At 42.3% G+C, this 23,334-nt stretch overlaps 2 protein-coding genes across 2 annotated transcripts; one reads left to right on the top strand and one right to left on the bottom strand.

The window, feature by feature from the left end:
- The first annotated feature begins 446 nt into the window (after window positions 1-446).
- Window positions 447-10,287, top strand: LOC115685722 (2-hydroxyisoflavanone dehydratase-like). Its single transcript, XM_056305043.1, has 2 exons — window positions 447-782; window positions 9,485-10,287. Exons 1-2 carry the CDS (start codon window positions 549-551, stop codon window positions 10,166-10,168), a joined length of 918 nt encoding a protein of 305 aa, XP_056161018.1. The 5' UTR covers window positions 447-548; the 3' UTR covers window positions 10,169-10,287.
- Window positions 10,288-10,474: 187 nt separating this feature from the next.
- Window positions 10,475-20,163, bottom strand: LOC115685709 (CDPK-related kinase 5-like). Its single transcript, XM_030610801.2, has 11 exons — window positions 19,260-20,163; window positions 15,784-15,914; window positions 15,437-15,478; window positions 15,238-15,346; window positions 14,603-14,681; window positions 14,187-14,483; window positions 13,990-14,102; window positions 12,707-12,814; window positions 12,447-12,509; window positions 12,178-12,345; window positions 10,475-11,085 (listed from the first exon to the last, which is right to left on the bottom strand). Exons 1-11 carry the CDS (start codon window positions 19,809-19,811, stop codon window positions 10,945-10,947), a joined length of 1,803 nt encoding a protein of 600 aa, XP_030466661.1. The 5' UTR covers window positions 19,812-20,163; the 3' UTR covers window positions 10,475-10,944.
- Between the last annotated feature and the right edge of the window lie 3,171 nt (window positions 20,164-23,334).

Consider the following 23,334-nt stretch of genomic DNA (forward strand, 5'->3'; position numbering starts at 1 on the left):
GTTCAGTCCAAATGCAATGGCACATCGCTCCAAAGGAGGCACGAGCAATACGTTAATGGAAGGTCTGTCCACCAATGACTCGGGTAGCCCATCTTACAATATTCATCCACGAGCTAGCAGTCAAAGATAAATTACAATTACCTGCCCAGTATCGAGCGAGAGAGCCCGTGAAAGCACACCCAAAGAATAGGTGGTCGATTGAGTCGGGCCTTGTACGACAAAAGGCATATGAGCCTTCAGCAATTTTCTTAAAGAAAAGTGTAAAAGCAAGAGAAGAAGAAAGCTATTCTCTCTCCTTTTTTTGTTGTTGTTACTTGGATTAAGAAAATGTTCAATGCGATGCATAATAAAGTCCAAGTATACGACTATTCCGTCGGACGGGTAGTTGTCAAAACAGGGTAGTTGTCAAAGCAATGACAAAGCAGCGAGCATAAAGTCCAAACCCCCAAACGATCTCTTGCACAAGTTCCGATACGTCTGTGAATCAATTTGGCCTAGCAAGTTCCTGTATCGAAGCTTTTTTCCATATCTCTCTCTCTCGCTGAAGGATGGAGCCAACCAAGGCCAACAGTGGCGACGTGCTCCATGAATTCTTCCCCTTCTTCAAGGTATACAAAGATGGGCGCGTCGAAAGACTGATGCCAATGGAGAAACTGAAGGTGCCGCCATCCGAAGACGCCGAGGTCCGGTCCAAGGACGTGACCATCTCCTCTGAGCCAGTGGTCTCGGCTCGCGTCTTCATGCCATGCTGGCCCGGCCCGACAGAGAGGCTCCCGGTCCTAATTTACAGTTGAGATGAGAGAATTTTGTGTATATTATTGTTTGAATGAATTTAGACTACAAGGCTAAGTCCCTTTATATAGGGAAAGAATGAATAGTAATGAAGAGTAAACCCTAAATTATACAGTATATCTAACATCCCCCCGCAAACTCAAGGTGAGTTGAAACAAGTCAACTGGAGTTTGGAGAGAAGATCTAGGAACCGCCCAGGTGGATGTGTCTTTGTGAAGATATCGGCAGTTTGATCAGCTGATGAAGTAAAAACAAGTCGTAGAGTGCCACGAAGAACATGATAGCGGATGAAGTAACAACCTATCTCAATGTGTTTGGTGTGTTCATGGAAAACATCATTATGTGTAATTTGGATAGCACTACGATTGTCGCAATGTAGGACTGTCCCACTATGATGACGGACTCCCATATCTTCCAGTAGCCATCACAACCATAATAACTCCGATGTGGTATCAGCAAGAGCTCGATATTCAGCTTCTGTACTAGAACGAGCAACAGTGGATTGTTTCTTGCTACGACAGGAGATAAGTGAAGTGCCTAAGAAAAAACAGTAACCCGTAGTGGAGCGACGATCTTGAGGGTCACCACCCCAATCAGCATCTGAATAGGCAGTCAACTCCAATGTCGAATGAGCAGAAAAGTGAAGGCCATGAAATAACGTACCCTTGACATAGCGAAGAATACGAAGAACTGCAGCAAAGTGAGTTGTACGAGGCGTTGTCATGTACTGGCTGACAATATGAACAGCATAAGCGATGTTAGGGCGAGTAACAGTAAGATATATAATACTGCCGACTAGCTGTCGATAGAGGGTGGGGTTTTGGAGAGGAGTCCCATCACCGGCATCAAATTTGGCCTTGATCTCAAGAGGGGTCGTAACGACCTTGGTGTCCGTGAGTCCTGCTCGAGAAAGAAGATCAGTGGCATATTTGGCTTGCGAAAGATAATAACCAGATGTGTCTGAGGTAACCTCCAAGCCTAAAAAATAACTAAGTTGTCCAAGATCCTTCATCTCGAACTGTTGACTAAGATAATGCTTGAGTTTTTGAAATTTCGGGACGATCATCACCTGTAATAACCATATCGTCGACATATAAGAGCAGCAGAATAGACCCATGAGAAGTATGTCGAACAAAAAGAGCGTGGTCATAGGGACTAGATTTAAAGCCAAGAGATGCCATGGTGGAGCTAAACTTGGAATACCATGCACGAGGAGATTGTTTCAATCCATATAATGCACGACGTAATCGACATACTTGGTGGGAAGAATGAGTGTAGCCAGGAGGAGGTACCATATAAACTTCCTCGGTGAGATCGCCATTGAGGAATGCATTGTTGACATCCATCTGAAATGTAGGCCAACACTTAACAGCGGCGATAGCAAGGAGACTGCGAACAGAAGTAAGACGTGCAACAGGGGCAAAAGTCTCTTCATAGTCAATACCATATTCCTGAGTGAAGCCTTTCGCAACCAGGCGAGCTTTATAGCAGTCCACAGTACCATTTGCTTTTGTCTTAATCTTGTACACCCATTTACAATCGACAGCGGACTTACCAGGAGGCAGAGCAACTAAATCCCAAGTATGAGATTTGTCTAAAGCTTGTAACTCATCTGCCATTGCCTTCTGCCAAAGAGGATTAGTACCAGCTTCTCTATATGTGCGAGGTTCATGAAGGGAAGCTATCGTAGAATAACAATGGTAATCTCGAAGCCGAACAGAAGGTTGACTTACTCTGGTGGGGCAACGATCAGAGGAGGAAGGAATGACCGGTGGTGGAGAATCTGCGGAAGGTGCAGACACGTCAGAGGTGGCCAAAGTGGAGTCATCAGAAGGCCCTGCTTCAAGATGAGGGAAAGATACATCTGGAATGGAAGAGTCAGATGTGGATGGAAGTGTGGTATCTTCTGGAAATAAGTCCACGGAAGGATTGGTAAAGAAAGGAACATGAGTAGAAGGGTCAAACAGATAAATAGAAGAGAACATCTTGTGTTCCCAAAAGGTGACATGACGGGACACACGAAGACGGTTGGAAGTGGGATCCCAACATCGATACCCTTTGTGCTCAATGCCATATCCAAGGAAGCAGCATACATGGGCACGAGGTTCTAATTTCGTGCGCTCATGTGGATGAAGGTGCACAAAACAGGCACTACCAAATACACGTAAAAGAGTGTAATTTGGGACACTACCATACAAATGCTCGTAAAGAGAGATGTGACCTATAATAGGTGATGGAGTACGATTTATAGTGTAAACAGCAGTGTGACAAGCTTCCCCCCAAAAACGTTCAGGACAAGAGGCAGAGATGAGTAAGGTGCGTACTACATCTAAGATATGTCTATGCTTACGTTCAGCTCTACCATTTTGTTGAGAGGTGCTAGGGCAAGAGCGATTGTGACATCCCGAATTTCGGCCCATTTTTGGGATTTATAAAACGTGTAATTTGTCAGTGTACTTATAGTAAAATCTCGCCCGGGAACTGATCACTCTCGGTTATTATTTTTAAATGAGAGATTTCGCTAGAATCGCACTCGATCGAATTTTGCCGTTATTTAGACCCCAAACTTGGCAGTCGATTTTCAGGAGTTTCGGGACGAAATAAATTGGACGATGTCGATATTAGTGTGGCCAGCGTTAAGATTGTCAGGAATAATGGAAAAAGGGGAGTTTTTGACCGGGTGCGAATTTGGACTAGTAGACCTCTCTCGTGGTAGTTGATTTAATTAACTTGGCCTTTGTCCCTTATTATATTTTAGGACTAATTTGGACCGTCGGAACGTTGTCGGTTTTAATTATGGGCCGTTGAATTGCATTATTTATTTGATTGAACATTTAAATTTATTCCCCTCTCTCTCTCTCTCTCTCTGCCGTGTCTGCGCACGTCTGCCGTGCACGCAGACATCCCCTCCCTCAATTCCCGCTCACGTTTCCTCCTCCCTCTCTCTTCCTTTCTTTTCTTTTCTTTCCTTTTTCTTCCTCTTCCCTTCCTCTTCTTCTTCGTCTCTTTGCCCCGACTCCTGCTTCTGCTTCTTCCTCCGCCTGGCCACACCTTGCCGACCGCCTCGCGCCGCCGTGCTCCGACCGAGCTGCGCCGCCGCTCGCCCAGCCGCCACACCGCCGCCGGCCGCGCCATTGCTGCCGCGACCCCCCCTCTCTTCTTCCCTTCCCCTGTTTTTCTTCGCCCGACTCCTCCCCTGTCCTGCCTCGCCCGCGACCGCCGCACGCCGCCGTTCCGGTCGCCGTCGCCTCCACCAGCTCGTCGCCACCATCACCATTCCGTCCCCCCCTCAGCCTCCATCTCCCTCTCTCCCGCTCCCCCTCTCCTTCTCGGCCGCTCAAGGACCTCGTCGGAGGATCTCCGCCGCCGCCGTTACTATTCTGGCCCGGATCCATCACCTCGCCCAGCTGTCCAGCCGTCCCACCTCCCTCTCTCTCTGTGGCCGTGTCCATCTAGGCCGTGGAATCGCCTAGACCATCGCCGCCGCTCGCACCGTTCGCCGGAGCCGTCGCCGCCGTTACTGTTCCGGCGCGGGACCGCCGCTGTCCAGCCGCCTTTGACTCTTGCTCAGCCCTATTTGGAGCCTAGGAATCCAAGTGAGTACAACCCTAAACCCTAATTAGGTTAATGTGTGTTTCTAGATGGGTTTTAGGGGCTAATTAGGGTAATTTATGGGTTAAATTGTGGTGGCTGTTAGAGGCTGATTTTGTGGTGCATTTGGTGACCTAGAATGATCATTTGACTGAGGTTTGGCGGTCCATAGCGTGCTGTGTGGTGGCTGATCATGGGAGTTGTGATTTGGACAAAATTTATGGTTTTGGCGAGTGAAATTGTGAGCTAGATTGTGGCTGTTTTAGTGGTGATCTTGTGGCTATTTCACAGCTTAGTGTGATAATTTTAATAGAGGTTTAGAGGCTTAGAATGGGCTGTGCGATGGCGGGACATATTGGATTGAATCGGCTCGAGTTCGGGTTAAATTCGTGTTCATTTAGGGTGATGATTTAAATGTGATATGATGGCCTAGAATGAGCTGATCGGTGGATGTTTATTGTGGATTCGATTCGGCCCATTATGTGGATTAAATGGGCGCAATGCGTGGGCTGCGAGTTAGGCTGGTAATGTGGTGATTATGAGAGCCTAATGTGATGATTTAAATATGACTTGATAGTCTAGAGTGGGCTGATGGTCGGCTGTTCATTGGGGAAATTAATTTAGGCGATTATGTGGATTTGGCGGATGTGATTTGTGGACCGCATGGTGGCTGTTTTCATGGTGATTCTTGTAGCTTAATGTGGTGATCTGGAGGTGATTTAGTGGCCTAAGGTGATCTGGTTGGTGACCGATTAGTGTAGGCTCGATTGGACTATTATGTTGATTAATCGTGGTCTAAATGCGGACTATAATGGGTGCAACAATCGGGCCGTGTAGTGGCTGTTTATGTGGTGGATTTGGGAAGCCTAATGTGATGATTTGGAAGTGGATTGGAGGCCTAGGGGGGACTGGTTAGTGGCTGTCCATAGTGGAATTTATCGGGCCTTGTTCGGCGAAACTGAGGATTAATTGTGAATTGGCCGTGTGTGCTTGATTTGTCCATTAAGCGGCTGATTGTTTATGGGTTGGTAGTGGTTATGTGATGCCAGGATTGAGTACTTATGTGGCCGAGAAAGGATATGCTTGGTGGACCTTAGACTTGTGCAAGTTTAATGGCTTAATTGCGTGATTTTCGTGTGCCGATGATGTACCATGGCCGATTTGAATTAATTGATTGATTGGGCTTGTGATTCATTGAATTGAGCATATTGTGTTGTGAATTGAATAAGTGGCGTTGTACAATTGAATGCTCATTGTGAAATTCGTGAGTGCCCAAGTGTGAACTTCATGGTCATGGGTGTGCATCTCGAGCATTGGCATGGCATGTGCATATATGAGTGTGCACGAATGACATGAGTGTGTGATCACCTAAAATGCCCCGATGCGTTTTACTCGGGGTTCAGATAACAATTGGTGTTTGTGAATGAGTGATCACATAAAGCCCTGATGCGTTTTACGCGGGGTAGTGAACCCGTCCTGAGGCGTGTTACGCGGGACGATGCCCAGATTACCGGAAGATGACCAACCTGATGCGTTTACGCGGGTTATGTGTCATGAGCCTGATGCGTTTTACGCGGGCCGGAGATCGATCTCGAAGTGATGGACCTGATGCATTTTACGCGGGTCGAACCCGATGCGTTTAACGCGGGTCGGAGGAGAATTGATAATTGCAAGTGTGCTGGAGTGCAAGCGTGCAAAAATACATTGACGAGGCGTGAGCACGCGTATGAGCACGAGCATAAGCATGACATGCGTTGTGACCAAGTGATGTGTGCATGTGCTGTGATTGGGTCCTATGTTTTATTCTTGAATTGTAAGTGCCTAACTTGCAGGGCAAGGTGAGTATTGGATTTGGGCCTAAGGGCCTAAGTCAATTATAGTTTGATTGGTGTGTTGATTAATGCTCGTCAGGAGGTGCATGTTAGCCTAGCTTAGGTTTAGGGAACCTACTTGCTGAGATTTATTCTCACTGTTGTTGAAAACCAACTTTTCAGAACCCCGGCCTTGAGGATGGCAGGCGTACCGATACGTTTTGAGAGGAGCCCCGGCTAGTTATAGCGCTTGACCGCCGAGCCACGTACCCCCTTTTTGACGTTGGTGGCTGTTGACCCGTTTTGGCTTTTATATGTTTATTCTGTTGTAATAGACATTGTAAATCCCCGTTATTAGTGCAAGTTGTATTTATGGTATTACCGCTATCCTTGGTCATGTGGTTTTAATTTGTACGGGTGTTTGTTTGCTTCCGCTTGTGCATTGTTCTCTGTTTTGGGTTTCGGGTCGGCGACGCGTCCTGGGACGTCGCACTGAATCGACCTCGGTAGGGTTGTCGCGTGCCATAGGGTTCGGGGCGTGACATCCCCGAATGATAGTACCATTTTGAGAAAGAATCCGAAGAAATTCGGTATCTCTATATTCCATAGCATTATCAGTACGAAAAATCTTAATATCCCGTGAAAATTGGGTTTTAACCATAGCAACGAAATCACGATAAATACGAGAAAGTTCAGAACGATTTTTCATAAGATAAAGCCAGGTATACCGAGAATGGTCATCCACAAAAATGACAAAATAGCGAGAGCCACCCATGGTGGGAGTGGGAGATGGTCCCCATATATCAGAGTGAATGAGATCAAACGGAGCATGGGATACATAATCACTAGTCTGAAACGGTAAAGCATGATGTTTTCCCAACTTACAGGGCAGACAGTCAAAATGTTTAGTGTCAACGGAACCTAAATGACCACTTGAAATTAAAGAGTTTAACCTAGAAAAGGAAGCATGACCTAACCTAGAATGCCAAGTTTCAGATGACACTGTGGCAGCACAAGTAGCAAAAGAGGTCGGAATATTTAGGGAAACAAGCTCAAAGAGGCGCCCCACTTTACGGCCTGTCCCAAGTGTCTGTCCCGTCCGAGGATCCTGCACATGACAACCATGAGAAGAGAAGTGAATATCAAGATCAAGTTCACACAATTGGCCGACAGAGATCAAGTTGAGTGAGAGTTTAGGAACGAGGAAGGTGTTAGTTAAAGATAATGTAGATGTAGAAATGTTTCCTGTATGCCTAACACTCATATGTGAATTATCAGCAGTAAGAATATGAGGTGCATGTGAAGCGGAGGATTTAGACTGAAATAAGGCAGAATTGGATGTCATGTGATTGCAACAAGCAGAATCAAAGAACCAAGAATCAGAAATACCTGGAGCAGTAGACATAGCAGAAGTGCTAGGAATAGAAGGGATGAAGGTACCAGATTCTCGGAGAACGGTACGAAGATCCTCCAGAGACACTAATGTGTGGGACGATCCATGGGAAGAAGCTTCGACAATGGCAGCATTGGCAGATGGACGGACAAAGGGACCTCGGCTACGAGGTTGAGTGGTCGATCCTGTGGGTTGCATAGGCCGTAGCCGATAACAATTCGATGCCAAATGACCATGTCGACGACAATGTTTGCAAAATGGACGTCGCGTGGAGGAAGAACTCGGAGTGGCAAGTATTGCATCCGTCAGTGTGGATATGGGCATAGTAGGACGTTGCGTTTTCAAGGTGGCCAATCGAGTCTCCTCATTCAATAAATCTGATATAACTGTCTCAAGAGAAGGAAAAGGATCTCTATGTAGAATGGAGGCTCTCACAGGTTCAAACTCATCATTCAGAGCCATAAAAAATTGCATGAAACGAATACGATCACGATGTTCAACAGCTCTACGAATATTACCATCCCCTTCCATGCGTGGTTCACACAAGGTCAACTGATCCCAAATAGCATGCATGAATGATAGAAAATCATTAATAGATTGATCGAGCTCCTGACGCATGTGATATAAAGTCCCTAACAACCGATACTGATGGGAAACATTTGAACTAGAATAACGACGATCAAGAAGATCCCAAGCTTCTTTTGCTGTATTAAAAAGGCCAAACTGGAGTCAGATAGATGGGATCGAAGTATTTCGAAACCATGTGAGAATCTGGTGATTTCTGCTATCCCATTCATCCAATCGATCCACAAATTTATCATCAGTTTCTTTAGCAATTCTAGTAGGTACCCTAGTTTCTCCAGTGACATAACGCCAAAGCCGACGTCCTTTCAAGAAACTTGATATTTCTTGAGACCATAAAATATAATTAGAACCATTCAAAATAGTCTGAATTGGCATTGAGACTTCCATTCTATCCATGATATGCACTTCACTATTATGGAATCAGCAGAATCTAATATACCGAGAGCTGATATGACAAAAATAACAGCAAAAACGAACTCAAGACATCGGAATACCTCAAGAACCGGTCGGAAAACACCGGAAACCGGTAAGAAAATGGTTGAAACGGCCAAAAAATCGACGGAACCGGCCTGGGCTAAACCGGTCAACGGTCGGTCAACTCCGGTCAACGATCGGTCAAATGGATGACGTGGCAGATGACGTCAGCTGGGGTGTGTGCCGGGCGCGTGCGGGCGTGTGTCAGGCGAGGGCGAGCATGTGGCGGGCGCGTGTCAGCTGGGGGAGGCGCGTGGATCTCACGCGCAGGCCTTGGGGCGGCGCGTGAGGGCGCGTCCGGAGGCGAAAAGAGACGAAACTTGACTGGCTGACTATACTGAGGGCGGCGAGTCGTGGGTTGGTGTTGGTTTTTGGAAAAACACGACGGAGGATGTCCAAAACACCAGTGAACAGCAATGGGCTACCTGGGTCCGAAGTGCGGCGGCGCGTGGCGGTGCGTGCAGTGGCGTCCGGCGGCTGTTGGCGATGAAATTTCAGGACGTGGGTCGTCTGAGGGCGGCGAGTCTGCTGGTGGTCTCGGTTTTCCGAAATGAGCAGCGGAAGTATATCGAGCAGTGACGAAAAGCTTCGGTCTTGTCGGAGAACCGGGGCGGCGCGGCTGGTGCGGCTGGCGCGGCTGGCGTCATAGCGGCCACAGTGTGGCAGGCTCGATGGGCGCTCCTCAGGTAACAATGTAGCTCTGATACCAAGTTGAGATGAGAGAATTTCGTGTATATTATTGTTTGAATGAATTTAGACTACAAGGCCAAGTCCCTTTATATAGGGAAAGAATGAATAGCAATGAAGAGTAAACCCTAAATTATACATTATATCTAACATTTACATCCACGGCGGAGGCTTCTCCATAGGGTCTGCCTTCCACCGGGGGCACCACGAATACGTGAGCTGGCTCGTGGCGAAAGCTCATGTCGTTGCTGTTTTGATCGAGTATCGTCTTGCCCCAGAGAACCCGATCCCCGCGTGCTATGATGATGCGTGTACCGCGACCCAGTGGGCATTGGGACATGCCAATGGGAACGGCCCTGACCAGTGGCTGAACAAGCACGCGGATTTCGGGCGGGTCTATATATCGGGGGATAGCGCTGGGGCAAATATATCCCACAACGTGCTTGTTCGGATTGGGCGCACCGGGTTTCCTGCCGGTGTTACGATAGCAGGGGTGGCCATGGTACACCCGTACTTCGGAGGGACCGATGACGACAGGATGTGGCTGTACCTGTGCCCTGAGAACAGCGGGTTGGCAGATCCGAGGCTGAAGCCGCCACCCGAGGACCTGGCCAGGATTGGGTGCGAGAAGGTGCTGGTGTTCCTGGCTGAAAGGGATCACCTGAGGGGCCGAGGACTGTGGTACTACGAGGAGCTGAAGAAGAGCGGATGGGGCGGGACCGTTCAGATTATGGAGCATGAGGGCGAGAGCCATGTGTTCCATCTCTTGAAGCCTCACTGCGACAAGGCTTTGGATTTGAAGGACAAGTTGGTGACTTTCTTTAAAGGAACATAATGGGAAAAAAACAGTGCAAATCAACTGAGGCTCGTCATTTTGCTTGAATAACTGTATGAACAATAGAACGATCTATGGTTTGACTCTTGTTTTCGATCGTGTACACGTACAATGACTTTGCTACCCTATTTTCAGTTGCCGTCCCAACACAAGCACAGTTTGCACGGTTTGCAGCTTTGCGACGACGAGCCAAGTTTGGCTTGTAAATCAGGATGCAAGCTCGAGGTACCCGTGCGGGGAAGATTGCCCGCATGAGTTTCACTTTCTTCAAAATTCTTCGAATAAGACTTTCGGCAGATCCATACATTCACACATGCAATTATCTTCCGGATTTAGATTAGTAGCAACGTCCCAATAGGACTGCTGCTCATAGAGAGAATCTAAACTTAAAAATGCAGGTACCGTAGTCACTTCCCAGGTACAAACCGCATCAACTACGGAAAAGAGGGAAAGATAGAAGACATCTATGTGGCGCTATCGGAGCATAAAACATTTCCGTAAACCTCAGTAAAGCAAAAGGAAAAATTTACACTGCAAAGCCAATTATACCTTCCGGGGATCATAATGAATCGGATCGATAGATAGGTCTTTCAGCAACTTGACGAGTATGCACCTGATACTATACAGAAAGAACGAAGGACCGAGCTCGTGGGGCCTTCAATTGTCAAAAGGCCAATTTGATGGCTTGCGAATTTTGGGTCCGGCACCTTGTTCTACCGGGAAAAACCATGCCCACGAAAGTTCTCAAACTCTAGCTTTGAGGACGGTATAGTTGTTCATTGCGTCTTTGTGGCTATACGGCTGGACATTCCGTGCAACAATTTGATGAACCCAAGGAAGCTTAGCTTCCCATCAGTGTGTCTTATCCAATCATGGAGGACGGCATGAACCGGGACAGAAGGTGAAAGACCAAGTTCCTGACATAGAATTCAAGTAGAAAAAAATAAGGAACAACGAGAAATGGAAGACGGAGAAGAGCAAAATTACCGCTCTACTTGTTCTTGATGTAAGACGATCAGTCCCAAAGAAGTGAGCCCGGAACCATGGCAAACAATTACTCGATGAGAGAAATTTTCAGACATCAAACCCAGGCCACATAAGTATCGCGCTAGGGTTTCTTAAGCATCAATTCAGAGGAGAATTGCATCCCATGGTTCAAAAGCAAAGACTCACAAGGATTCAATAATCTTCATTCGCTCTCTATTATACAGAGAGAGGGTTACAATTCCCCAGATTTTTCTAAATTACTCCTTCAACTTAAATGTGACAAAAGAATAAATAAATCAACCAAGATAAAAGAACGCTATCCGAATCAAACTTTGCAAAATGAAAATCCTAATAGAAGTCAAATCCAAAATAGATAAGACAACAAATTCAACAGGGTGAAGAATTGTAATCTGATTAGAACTCTTATTTGAGTTGTAAAATTGACACAATAATCCATGTTCACTAAGCTTCGTAATAGACACATCAATATATTAACAAAGCTTGTTTGATCATGTCGGCTGCATCGGTGGTTTTTGTCATCACTGGAAAACGAGGCTGAGTCATATATGCATAACCATACAAATTCCTTCACCTATTTACAGATTAGAATCTAAGGTCTAACTAAGCAAAGACAAGGTTTCAGAGTGAAACGAGGTGAAATCACTGGATCATTTTCCAATTGAACGAGGATTATACAAAGGAGAGCGCAACATTTGAGGTGGCACAAGAAAATGACAGACATATGGCAACAACACTTATTTCTCTACCATTTTCCCCATGTTTTATGTCTGATAATTTTCAGTAGTGCTTTAATTTCTCTGTTTTCAGTGACCCGTCTCATTTGACAGTGTGCAATCTCGCCAGGAGAACCATTTGAATATGTTAAGTATTTGTGGATTGAATGACTTGGCACTACCAGGGGGTAATTGAAGCAAATAATGTGTTTAAAAGACATTTAAAACTTTAAAAGTTGATCCAGAGACAATGCTAATAGATGCAAAAGCCAGAACAATTAAACTCACAGAAGCCAGTTCATCAATTACGATGGTCCTGTTTCCATCCTTCTCAAAATGTTCGTACGCAGAACGGGCATGCTGTTCCCAATTATCAAGTGCCTCCAGCTGATGGACACTCAAAGCAGCTGCACAGAACTCTTCAAAATCCATCCTTCTGTATTGAAGGGCATTTAGCTGAAATGAACAGCATATCATTGGTTAGACAGCTAGCAAACACAAAATTCAAATTGACAAATAATTCATGGAACCGTGTGAAATTAAAGTCCCTGGTCTACCGATGCAAGGAAATCAGGAATGCGAGAATCTTTCATTGCATCAGTTGCATTTTTCATCAGGGCCTGCCAAGAATAAGATTAATGAGAAACTTGCAATGATAACAATTACGTGATCTCCATGCGATGTCAGTGACATGTATATGTACGTGTACCAGCAAATGCGTACATGTGGTGTGCAACACGTGTTATGTAAAACAGAGAGAGAGAGAGAGAGAGAGAGAGAGAGAGAGAGAGAGAGGACAAAAGGGAATGACACTTACCAGCTTCAAATTTTCTAAAGTTATGCTGCCACTTTTATTAGGTTCGAGCAGCGTAAACTGTTCTCTCAGGTAAACTAGTTCATCCACTGTCAATGTCTTTGCTAACGCCTGCAATGATATATTAAATAGAATTCAGAAAATTTTGGTTGAACAAATAGCAAACAATGAAACCTTGAAATTGCAACACTCATTGTGCATCTCAATTTAAGATGTTGCTAGAAGTCCACTCTAAACGAGATCTTAAAATTTAAGCTCAAGAATTCAAGCTTTCTCTTTCTTTATTTATGAAGAATTCAAGCTTAGAAACTGTAGGATACTCACTTCTTACAAATTCAGTTTCTTAATTAGATATCAGCTGAGAAACTGAAGAATCCTGTGGTACAACTTAAATTGCATCCAAGGGCATTTGTTAGGCTCTTCATCAAAAGCCTCTCTGCTTCCCAGATCAAACAAAACTCTCAAGCACTGAAACAGATCAATCACTTTAAAGTAGTAAAGCTTTCAAAAAAGTGGGACAATGAAATCTGTAACTGAAGTATTGCTGGCTCATGCACTTCCTCAGAAAGTATCAACGTTTTTAATTAAGATAAGAATTTCCAAAGTAATTTGGATAGGTAGGATATCATAACACTAACAAAATCAAGGTGGAGTGCTCCTCCAATTGTCTGAATCATCAGATGGACTCTCTTTTTTTTTTTTTGGCTTACAGGAACTTAAAAAGTAAACTGAGGTTGGATCTCAGAACACAAAAAAGTCAAGGTAAAGATAATTTGCAATTGTACCAACTCATGACGTGAATGCATTTTCTGAAAGACTACGTACCCTTCTAAGTTTTGAAATGCGAAAAAATCATACTGATGTCAAAACAGCTCTCATTGAGCCAGATGATCTGTCAATGCTGCCAGCTGCTGTTTTCCTAATCGTTTATTTAGAATTAAAAAATAGGATATTGACAAATGCAAACACAGATACACAAGGGTGCAAGTGTGGGAGCTCAAGCATCTGAGTCGCTTAAAATACCCTGGCCAAAGCAGCCACTTTTTGCAGCGTAGGAAGTAGTCATCATAAGACATCATCAATGGGCATGCATTCATCAAAGCTTGCTAATAGTGCTTTACATTAATGAAGCCTCCAAAAGAGGCCCTTATTGAAGTTTAACTATTCTTTCTATAATTTAATATTGGGGGAGAAAGAACATCGAAGAAACAAGCAACTTTATGAGACTAAAATAGGTGTCAACACTAATCAACTTCAAACAAAGAAAAAAGTGCAACACTTCATACCTTTAATGCAGCTCTTCGCAAAGATGATGACCGCATATAAACCTTCATGAGTCTAAATATAAGTACATCAAGAGGGACTTTCACACCATTATAATTCCGAATCCAAGGATGGCCTGCGCATGGAAGAAAAAGCTTACAACCTGTCAGTCTACTTCTACAAGCCGCTCACTATCAAAAGGAGCAAGTCGAACACTCACTTAATGCCTGAGCAGCACTCATACGTCTCCTGGGATCCTTGTTCAACAGGCGCTTGACAAAGTCCTTTGCCTCTGAAGATAAAGAAGGCCATGGCGGTTCATCAAAACCTGGCTCAGCTTTCAGGACAGCGCGGAAAATTCCAGACTCTGTCCTTGCCCAAAATGGCCGACTACCGCATAACAGAATATAAGCTATCACACCAACACTCCAGACATCAGCCTCTGTACTGTAGGATCTATGCAAAACTTCAGGGGCAACATAATACGCGCTTCCAACTATGTCATTAAGCTTCTCATCTGTAATGCATGTAGAGCACTAACAAGCATTAGAATTCAGACACCTGATCAGAACCCATAATGTTGATGCTTAGAAATTTCACACTGTAGGGACTTATTGTAAAGCCCCAGGAACAAACCTGGCCTCACAAAGTCTGATAAGCCGAAATCTATTGCCTTCAATTGGGAATTCTCGTCCTTCAATGTATAAAGAAAGTTCTGAACCAGCAAATAGCAGTATTTTATAATTCAGAATGACCGAGCACGAGAACAACTAGCAAATTTTAATGCATGAACACAAAAAATTCGGCATTATACAAGTCAACAGACCCAGCCACCATAAGTGAAATGACTTTTATCACATGAACAGTTCATTCCGGTACATCACCACAGGTTATTCAAGAACGGCCAGGTGTAATTACTTGTCACAATTTAAAAAAAAAACATATTTTGGATAGTGAAAAGCCAAACTAGCTTAAGTAATAAGCACATTGTGCAAGTAGAGGTAATCATGCTGCACTAACGCATCAGCTTTTGAAAGAATCACTTTCTATAACAACATTTTGAATGGGTTTCTCAATTTGATATCATAGTAAAACCAGACATAACCCGCATGAATTTACAAGTTCCATGAAACTCCTAGAGTAGCTGATTTGCTCCGAGGAGTAGTAAGAGTAACTACAATTACAATCACTCAACAGTATACACCTAATTAGGCATGTAACCTTCCTAGCTGCCTACTATCTAAATGTACCTAGCTCAGAGTTTTGTTCACCTCTGGTTTAAGATCTCTATGAACCACTCCTTGGAGATGACAAAATGCGACCACGTTTAGTATCTGCACTATAACAGCCTTCGCATCATCTTCGGAATATTTGCCACCTCTGCAAATAGAATAGCCATCAGAGTCTGCAAGAGGCATGTCACAAAGCACCAGTAGGAAGTCACTAAGTAGCCAGCGGAGAAAACCTCACCTAGAAAGTATTCTGTCTAGGAGTTCTCCTCCTTCACATAACCTGGAATTTGAATGTAAAACAATGTCAACTCGACAATCAAGCAGTTCGGTCACATGAGAAATAGCATATGACTGTAATGGTAACGGTATAGATCTAGTGCCTCAATATTTAGACCACAAGAATTACACGTTTGAACAAAGAGAAACAAAGTCAGTGACCCAAGAAATAGACAACTCGGGAGACCTCTAGTAAAACTAAAATCTGTATTGAGTCCTCCCAGAAACAGCTTGTGCTTAACAACAGCATCTGAGCTAAAGACGGAACAGTGAAAGGAAATATTGCACAAAACAGTTATGCAAACTTACTCCATAACAACGTAAACATTATCAGGGTCTTCGAATGCATCATAAAACCGAACAAGATTACTGTGTCCTGACAAGGCTCGTAATATCTTCACCTCTCTCCGCACATCTTCAACTGCAATAGCTGTTGTCATCTGAAAAAGAAAAGGAAGAAAAATGCCAACGCTATCAACAATTTGAAAAGGAGAGAAAAGACAAGGAGATAAGAGATCTTCAGATTAGTTAAAATTTAATATATCCAATATAAGGACAAGATGAAGACCTGGTAAAACGTTCTCTTTTTCTAACGTACATATTAAAAATTGAAATTATTTAGTTATTTGCAGTCAAACTATAAACTAGTGACACATGAAATATAGCACATACCACAGATTCCAATCCAATGAAGGCAAAGAATTTCAGCAAGGGCCAGCCCACATACAAGCACGATAACTTTTCCATATGACAATCGTTGGACATGAACCATAATGTCCATTAGGACACTCCAATAAATTTGTTTAATATTGATATGGAAATCTTGAAATGCCAAATACTTGACCTTTCTAGTAATGAGCAACTACCACGTGTAACAATGTCGTTTGCAGTTGATAGTTAAACCCTCAATTGATCCTACAGTTTTCATTAGTTCATTAGGGACATCATATGAGTCTCAATTCACAAAAGGAGTCTCCATAAAGGGCTATGGATTAAAATTACTCATGTGTTTCTATTTAAATCTGACATAACCAGGCTGAGCATAAAATGATACGATTTCGCGATATGCTCAACTCTTGCTCACATCCAGCAACTAAAAGCAACTGCCATGAAACGGTCTCAAGAGCCACCCTGTATTTTGCTTTTCAGGCTTATATTTTGCTATTCACACGCCACACACACATAGAGAACAGCTGCCAATCTCACCCGGGATTACTTTTAGCATTCATTGGACCTGTCCTTATATAAGATTTCCAATTGCTCTCCAAGAGAAATGATTAAGGAATATATCAGTTTGGATGACCATAGATTTTTGCAACCAATTATTATGTCCTGCTTATAATCATTTGTGCTTTATTTCTTTTTCTTTTTTTTCAGTTGGTTGTTCTCTTAGGACTTGAGTTAGAATTCTAGTTAGGAGTCTGCCAGCTACAACTCAATCACCAAATTACTAGCTTGAGAATCACAAAAAAAACTCACACACAATTGAATGTCCTGAGCATGGCACACTTTCTACTTTGTAAGTGGGAATGAGCACATTATAATGAATACAACTTTACTTGACCTAGAACCATATATCCTCACTCAACAAAAAATGGTGCAAAGGCCCTTGTATATATGGTTAAGTTGACTTCTCTCTCAAGTCGACTTAAATGTGATTAGAGATAGCACAACATAAATTCCGCTGCAGAACTCAGATTGAAAATGGAGAGTTATAATTGCTAAAACATGCAACCTATGCTACACACAAGGACAAAAATAAAAATGGGTCCACCTCAAACTCAAGTGTGACCTGGGCCAATTTGATGTGGCGACTTGCGGATTTAAAAGTACTACGATACTCGACGGTGGTTTGGGCCATCGAATCCCAATTTTTCAATGGGAAGTCGATGTTTGCTCTTTGATAAATAAACCAATACGATCAGGGGTTCTCTGTTTTTAAGCAAGCAGCCTAGGAGACCATGTAGTAAGTCAAATCCAGCCCACACAACAGGTGGGTTTGACCTTTGATGTAACATAGCAGATGAGAAATAAATTTTGTGGAACAAAGGATAGATTATTCTTTCATCCTTAAAAAAGTTTTCTCATCCAATTTCCACTAGATGAAAAGTCCACTACTTCTCCACTTAAGGGAAACCAATTAAACCCATCAGATTGTAGTTTTACGTGATAGTAACTGCCATCTTAGATGACGGAAAAAGAGAATGACCTAACATTTCTTGGCTTGGCCCACATACAACTACATGAATACTAATATAACTAGTTCTTCTGTCATTCGTTTCCTCTGTTCAGATGGAAGAGCCAATTATGCATGCACCAGACATAGTGCAAACAATCAACTAATGATCGTACAGATTGCAATATCTCCCACTTTAAAAATAATAATTAACTAGGCTTTTCTTTTCCTCTAGGGGCTAAAGATCTATCAAACGAATACTTATTATTTTGTCCACTAGTGGCCGTGTCATATCATAATTGAATGAGATTCCAAATCCAAACAATGGAGATGCATCTAGTCCAGATTGAACCAATGTCTCAATCAGAATTTTCCATACGTATCCTGGATGGCCACAAGTTTGGGCTGGCCAGTAGGCATAAAATTGACCAGCTTTAATGTCATATTACCTTATAATATAGGTCCATTTCAAGACCTACTCTTTGTCCATGTTCTTGTGGCAATAATTAGTTCCATTTTAGAGGCTTGAACAACCTTTTGGTCCTTCCATTATCAGCCATCATACAAGTCCCCTTCAAGCTTCAACTATGCACCGATAAATATAATGCGAAAAGTAGTATAAAATATTCCAACTGCGTTTGGGCTTCTGATTAAGTTTAGCGCACTTGCAACAGCTTCTAAACGAAGAAGACCCCATCTATTTACTTTTTGGGACTATGACAGGATTAAAAAGAATAAAACATTCCTTACCAAAAAAAAAAAAGAATAAAACATCTTTACCAAAAAAAAAAAAAAGAATAAAACATCAAGATTGCTATTGCAAAGCCCAGACGAAACTAATGGTGCTGTCACAAGTGAAGCTCTCTATCAATTCCCAGCATTGACCAAAATATCAATAAACAAACACGTCGGCCACTTTAGAATGTTGCACATGGACTCATCTATATCTGAAGCTAGTCCAAGTATTCTTCATCTAGAAGGGTTGCTACAGCGAAAAAAGACTGGATATTCACATCTTTCTCTACATAACTTCCAGCTATCCAATTCAAACTTAAGTCTTCAATTTGATCAGTTTTAATCCACCACACCACACAATTTCCCACCTATTCTGATAGGCAACAGAGATTTCCAAGGAAAAAACAAAGCACTCAAACATACACATCAGCAAAGACTATTAAACAAAGAAAGGTATTTGATCAAACGAAAAGTCGAAAAATTCGCAAAAAAAGCAAATATGCAAGATTATGCCAAAAAAAAAAAAAACCCGTTGAAGCTGGATATCAAATAGGAAAAGAACACCCAAATTTTCTTTCGAAGAGGACATGTTTTCACATTGAGACAAGCCAAAAACTATTCTTCAAAGCTTTTAGAAAAAGGAATCTGATCAAACATCAAGTCGCAAATTTTGCACAAACAAGCAATCTGCAGAAGTGGAGAAGGACTGCTCCATAGCACCTATAATAAGTGGACAAGATCTAACCAATTTTACTTGAACCCCCCAAAAAAAAAATCAAATCAAATGAAATACATACGTCCAGAGATCAGACATTAGCAAGGAGATAAAACAACTTTGTATTCTACGACGTAAAAAGATAAACTTGGCACCTACCTTAGCCTTGGGGATGACCTTAACAGCAACCTGCTGTCCCTTGAACTCCCCTTTCCTGAACCTTGCAGAGCAGGTGTACCCAAAATGCCCTCTCCCCACTTCATCCCCAACCTCCAGCCGACTCGTCAGCTCCTTAGAAAACCCAAACCTCTTGTCCAGCTCCACCCCTCCCTCCTCCTCCCCCTCCTCTCCCTCCGGTATCGACTTCGCCGCCTTCTTGCCGTGCCGCCGCGCGAGCACCGCCTTTATGTGCTTCGCGGGCGACGGCGGGGGGAACGGCCGCTTGAAGAACCTCCGCGGCGTTGAGTTGGCGGACGCCGCCGCCGCCCCTCCTGCCGCCGAGGCCGGAGACTTCTTGAGGAAGTGGGCGGGGCTGGGGCTGTAGAAGGGGAAGAAGGGGGACTTGGGGGTGGCGATGGCTGAGGTGGGTTTGTCCTGGAGAGGTGTGGAAGGTGACTTTGGGGCCTGTGGGGGCTGAGCCTGGTCATTTGGGGAGAGCTCCCTTGATGCGTAAGGGTTGGGTTTTGGTGGCTTTGAGGTGCAAGTGCCCATCTTTCCCTCCCTTCACCAAAGTGGACCAAAGAAAGGACAGAGCTTTCTACTGCATTCTTGCTCCCAAGTATGAGAGGAAGAGATCCAACAGTTACTTTCACACAGACAGGGAGAGAGGGAGATGGGCACTGGGCAGTGCTGGTGAACTCTCTCTTTCTCTCTCTCTCTCTCTCTGTCTCTCTCTCTCTCTCTCTCTTTCTTGACTGGACCCCTTTTCAGAGAGAGGGAAGAGAGAGACTTTGGTGGTGCTTTTCTGGGCAAGTACAGGTTGGTGATGTAAATGCCGGTGCTGAACCGGAACAGATAGGGTGGGGTTTGTATCGTTTGATGCAGCAAGAAACGCAGGGGAGAGAGAGAGAGAGAGAGAGAGAGAGAGAGGAAGGAAGGAAGGAAGGAAGGAAGGGAAGGGAAGGGGAAGTGATCTGTGGATCTCGTTGTCCACGTGGGATCAGATACGACGAATTTCTCTTTTTCTTTTTCCTTGTCGATATAAAAAAAGGAAAATATATCCGGTGGGTCTATTTTCTTGATTTTTTTTCTTTTCATGCAAAGTCTTTTCTGATCCGAAATTTTTGCTTTCACTTCACAAAAATTCTTCTAGAGTGATTGAGTCACGTCAATTAGTTACCTTCCACTTCGGTCCTTTTCTCCCTGCATAGCAGACTCCATCGAGAAACAGAAGTTTTCTATTGGATTATGAAGGCGATTTGGTAACATTTACATTTTCGAGAACAATTTCTTTTCATAAATAATTATTTTATTTTTATTTTTTGAACGAATTTCTGAACAAAAGAATCCGTTTGGTAACCACGTAAATTTTATCTTCTCAGGATAGAAAAAGAACAAAAGAGCGTTTTTTGTGACGTGAAATTTTCTTTAGTTTTTTTTACTAATTTTCTGTAATTTTTCTTTTTTTCTTCTTCCTTCTTCCTCCTCTAGTTGGTCGCCGGCCTCGGGCAAGCCTTGCTGGCCCCCGGATAGGCCTACCTGGGCGAGGTCAAGCCTAGCTGGCCCTCGTCTCTAGCTAGTAGCCGACCATCGTGGAGGCCTGGCGACCAACTAGAGGAGGAAGAAGAAGAAAGGAAAAAAAGAAAAGAAAAAAATGATTTTGTTTCAGAAATTGTTCTCGAGAACAAAGAAGTAAATTTTTTGACTTGTTGCTTCTTTTCCGTTACCAAATGGATTTCTGTTCTTTTCTATTCCGGGGAACAAAAGAATAGAAAAATAGAGAAATAGAAATATTACCAAACAAGCTCTAAATGTCCCAGGAAAAATTTTATATGAAAAATATTAAATCAAGAAAAAAAGTCAAGGGATTAATGTTCTGGAAAAATAAAAATAAAAAAAAGAAGAGAAAATCAATCAACCTGTATAGAGTTGAATATTAATTTGGGTGAATCATACCTTTTAATTGTAGACCTTATAGGAAAAATATCTGATATCTTTCAAAATTTCCCATATGTTAATATATCATATCATGTGTAGCTTTTTATGTCTTTTACAAAACTTACTATATTTTTTAATTTTGGAAAAAAGTATAGCATATAAAAGTTAGGAGTAGAAATTCATCGCCACTAAATATGTTTTTATGAGATGATGTTAATGTGTCTTACCCTAGATATGGCCCACCCCAGATCATAAAGATAAAAATTCCCATTTTGATCTTTATCTTAACTTGAAGTGCTTGACTTGTTCATCCCTTAATAGAGTTGCCTAAATTTAGTCTTTTTCTCAATTTAATGCTCACTCATTCACTCACTGGGCTCACCCCAAATCGCAAAGATAAACTTTAGAAAGAGAAGTGTTTCGAGAGAACTGCTCTAGTACTCTTCATGTATTGAATTTGTGAGATGATACAAATGACAGAGAGGAGACTATTATATAAGTCTCTCTAATTACAATCGTAAATATTTCTTTAATATAACGATGGAGATGCAGTCTCTCCATCTACCAATTACCACATTGATTACAAGAATTTTTTCGAACACAAGTGTGTGTATTCATTGGCATTTTAGTATTTTGGAGACACAGTCACAGGTAAAAATCAATTGTAGTTGATAAGTACAAGTGAGTGGGATTTGTGACCTATGTTACATGGATTATAACCTCTTCAGAATTTATTTATTGTTTGATTAAGCCGAAAAAGAAATATTGGTATCGCGAAACGCTAAATAAAGTGTCAACCATCTGAATAAAATGTGTAGGCAAAGTGATTTGATAATAGCTAAAAATTACAGGGTTAATACCACAAAAAACCCAAAACTATATCTATTGTGACACAAATATTCCGAACTTTTTTTGGTGTTACTAAAAACTCTAAACTTGCCCATTGTGACATAAATCCTCTAAACTTTTTTTTTGTGCCATAAAAAACTCAGAACTTATATCAGTGTGACAAATATACCATAGACGGAATTGAAATAGATGGTAAAGTTTGGATTTTTTCTTGACACAAAGAAAGTTGAGGATGTTTGTATCACAGTGAGCAAGATTAAGGTTTTTGGTGACACTAAAAGAATTAGGATATTTGTATCACAATGGGCATCATTTAAGATTTTTTGTGGTATTTGTCCAAAATTTAATAATGAATGTTATTAGTTTCTTACCAAAAATAAGATAATGGATACTATTTTTAGATTATAACATTCTAATTGGTAACATGTAATTTTGATCAAATGTTTCTTTTTCATTGAACATATCAAGTAATCTCTCCTTCTGCTTGACGTCTTCATTAGTGTTTGCCCAACTCGCCCCATGATACTTCTTTTGAAAGCAACTCAACTCTAATATCATTTTATCATAACACGGCCGGATTTACGCGGTCTAAACCCCAAAACGAATACTTAAGTAACCACACAAAAATAACATGTTTGGTTGCGATTGCGATATCGGCAATTGCATGACAAGTCTATTACAGGTTGACTGCCTATTTCGATGATTGTTTGTGATAAGAAATATTACAGTGAAGTTCCTATTATAGCTAGCTATTAAATGACTCCTTTGACTAATAGCTATATTACAGCCTGGGCTATAAATAGCCATAACCAAAAGACACTGCACTCTTTTCTCCCATTCACCTTATCAATGCTACACTACATCAACGACAATTGAATTCATATTGAATACTAAGCAAATATTTGAATAGTAAATCATCTTATCTTGATTATACATAAATAGCTATTTTGTAATAGATTATTCATGATATAATGATCGACACAATATTAGTTGCGTAGTATTAGGGACGACAGTGATCGGTAGTTGAATTGAGTTTTTGATAATTTTGTAGTTAGTACAATGTGGAATGGAATCGCAATCCTAACCATAGTTAGGTAATCCAATTCCGCATTTTTTTAGTAGGTGTGCTCCATGTGGAATCCAAATCCGTGGTCTAATTTTCTCCAAGCATGAAATAGTAGAAATTGAAATTCCATCTTTTGAAGAATTCAATTCCCCATTGAATCAAACAAAGTCCTAAAAGTATTCCTTCTACAAAATTGAATCCACGTGAAAGGGAATCGGGTGA

Source organism: Syzygium oleosum, unplaced genomic scaffold (assembly GCF_021117445.2).
Source record: "Syzygium oleosum isolate NSW1041296 unplaced genomic scaffold, Sole_v2.1 Sole_v2.34, whole genome shotgun sequence".
NCBI classification, from domain to species: domain Eukaryota; kingdom Viridiplantae; phylum Streptophyta; class Magnoliopsida; order Myrtales; family Myrtaceae; genus Syzygium; species Syzygium oleosum.

Bases quoted from the DNA above. Each gene is read 5' to 3' on its own strand.
- LOC115685709 (XM_030610801.2), bottom strand. From the start codon at position 19,811: ATGGGCACTTGCACCTCAAAGCCACCAAAACCCAACCCTTACGCATCA. The intron at 15,347-15,436 runs GTGAGGTTTTCT...TTCTATTTGCAG, and splicing joins CTAGACAGAATACTTTCTAG to AGGTGGCAAATATTCCGAAG. The intron at 12,815-13,989 runs GTATGAAGTGTT...ATATCATTGCAG, and splicing joins TGCGAAGAGCTGCATTAAAG to GCGTTAGCAAAGACATTGAC.
- LOC115685722 (XM_056305043.1), top strand. From the start codon at position 549: ATGGAGCCAACCAAGGCCAACAGTGGCGACGTGCTCCATGAATTCTTC. The intron at 783-9,484 runs ATTTACAGTTGA...ATTATATCTAAC, and splicing joins CAGAGAGGCTCCCGGTCCTA to ATTTACATCCACGGCGGAGG.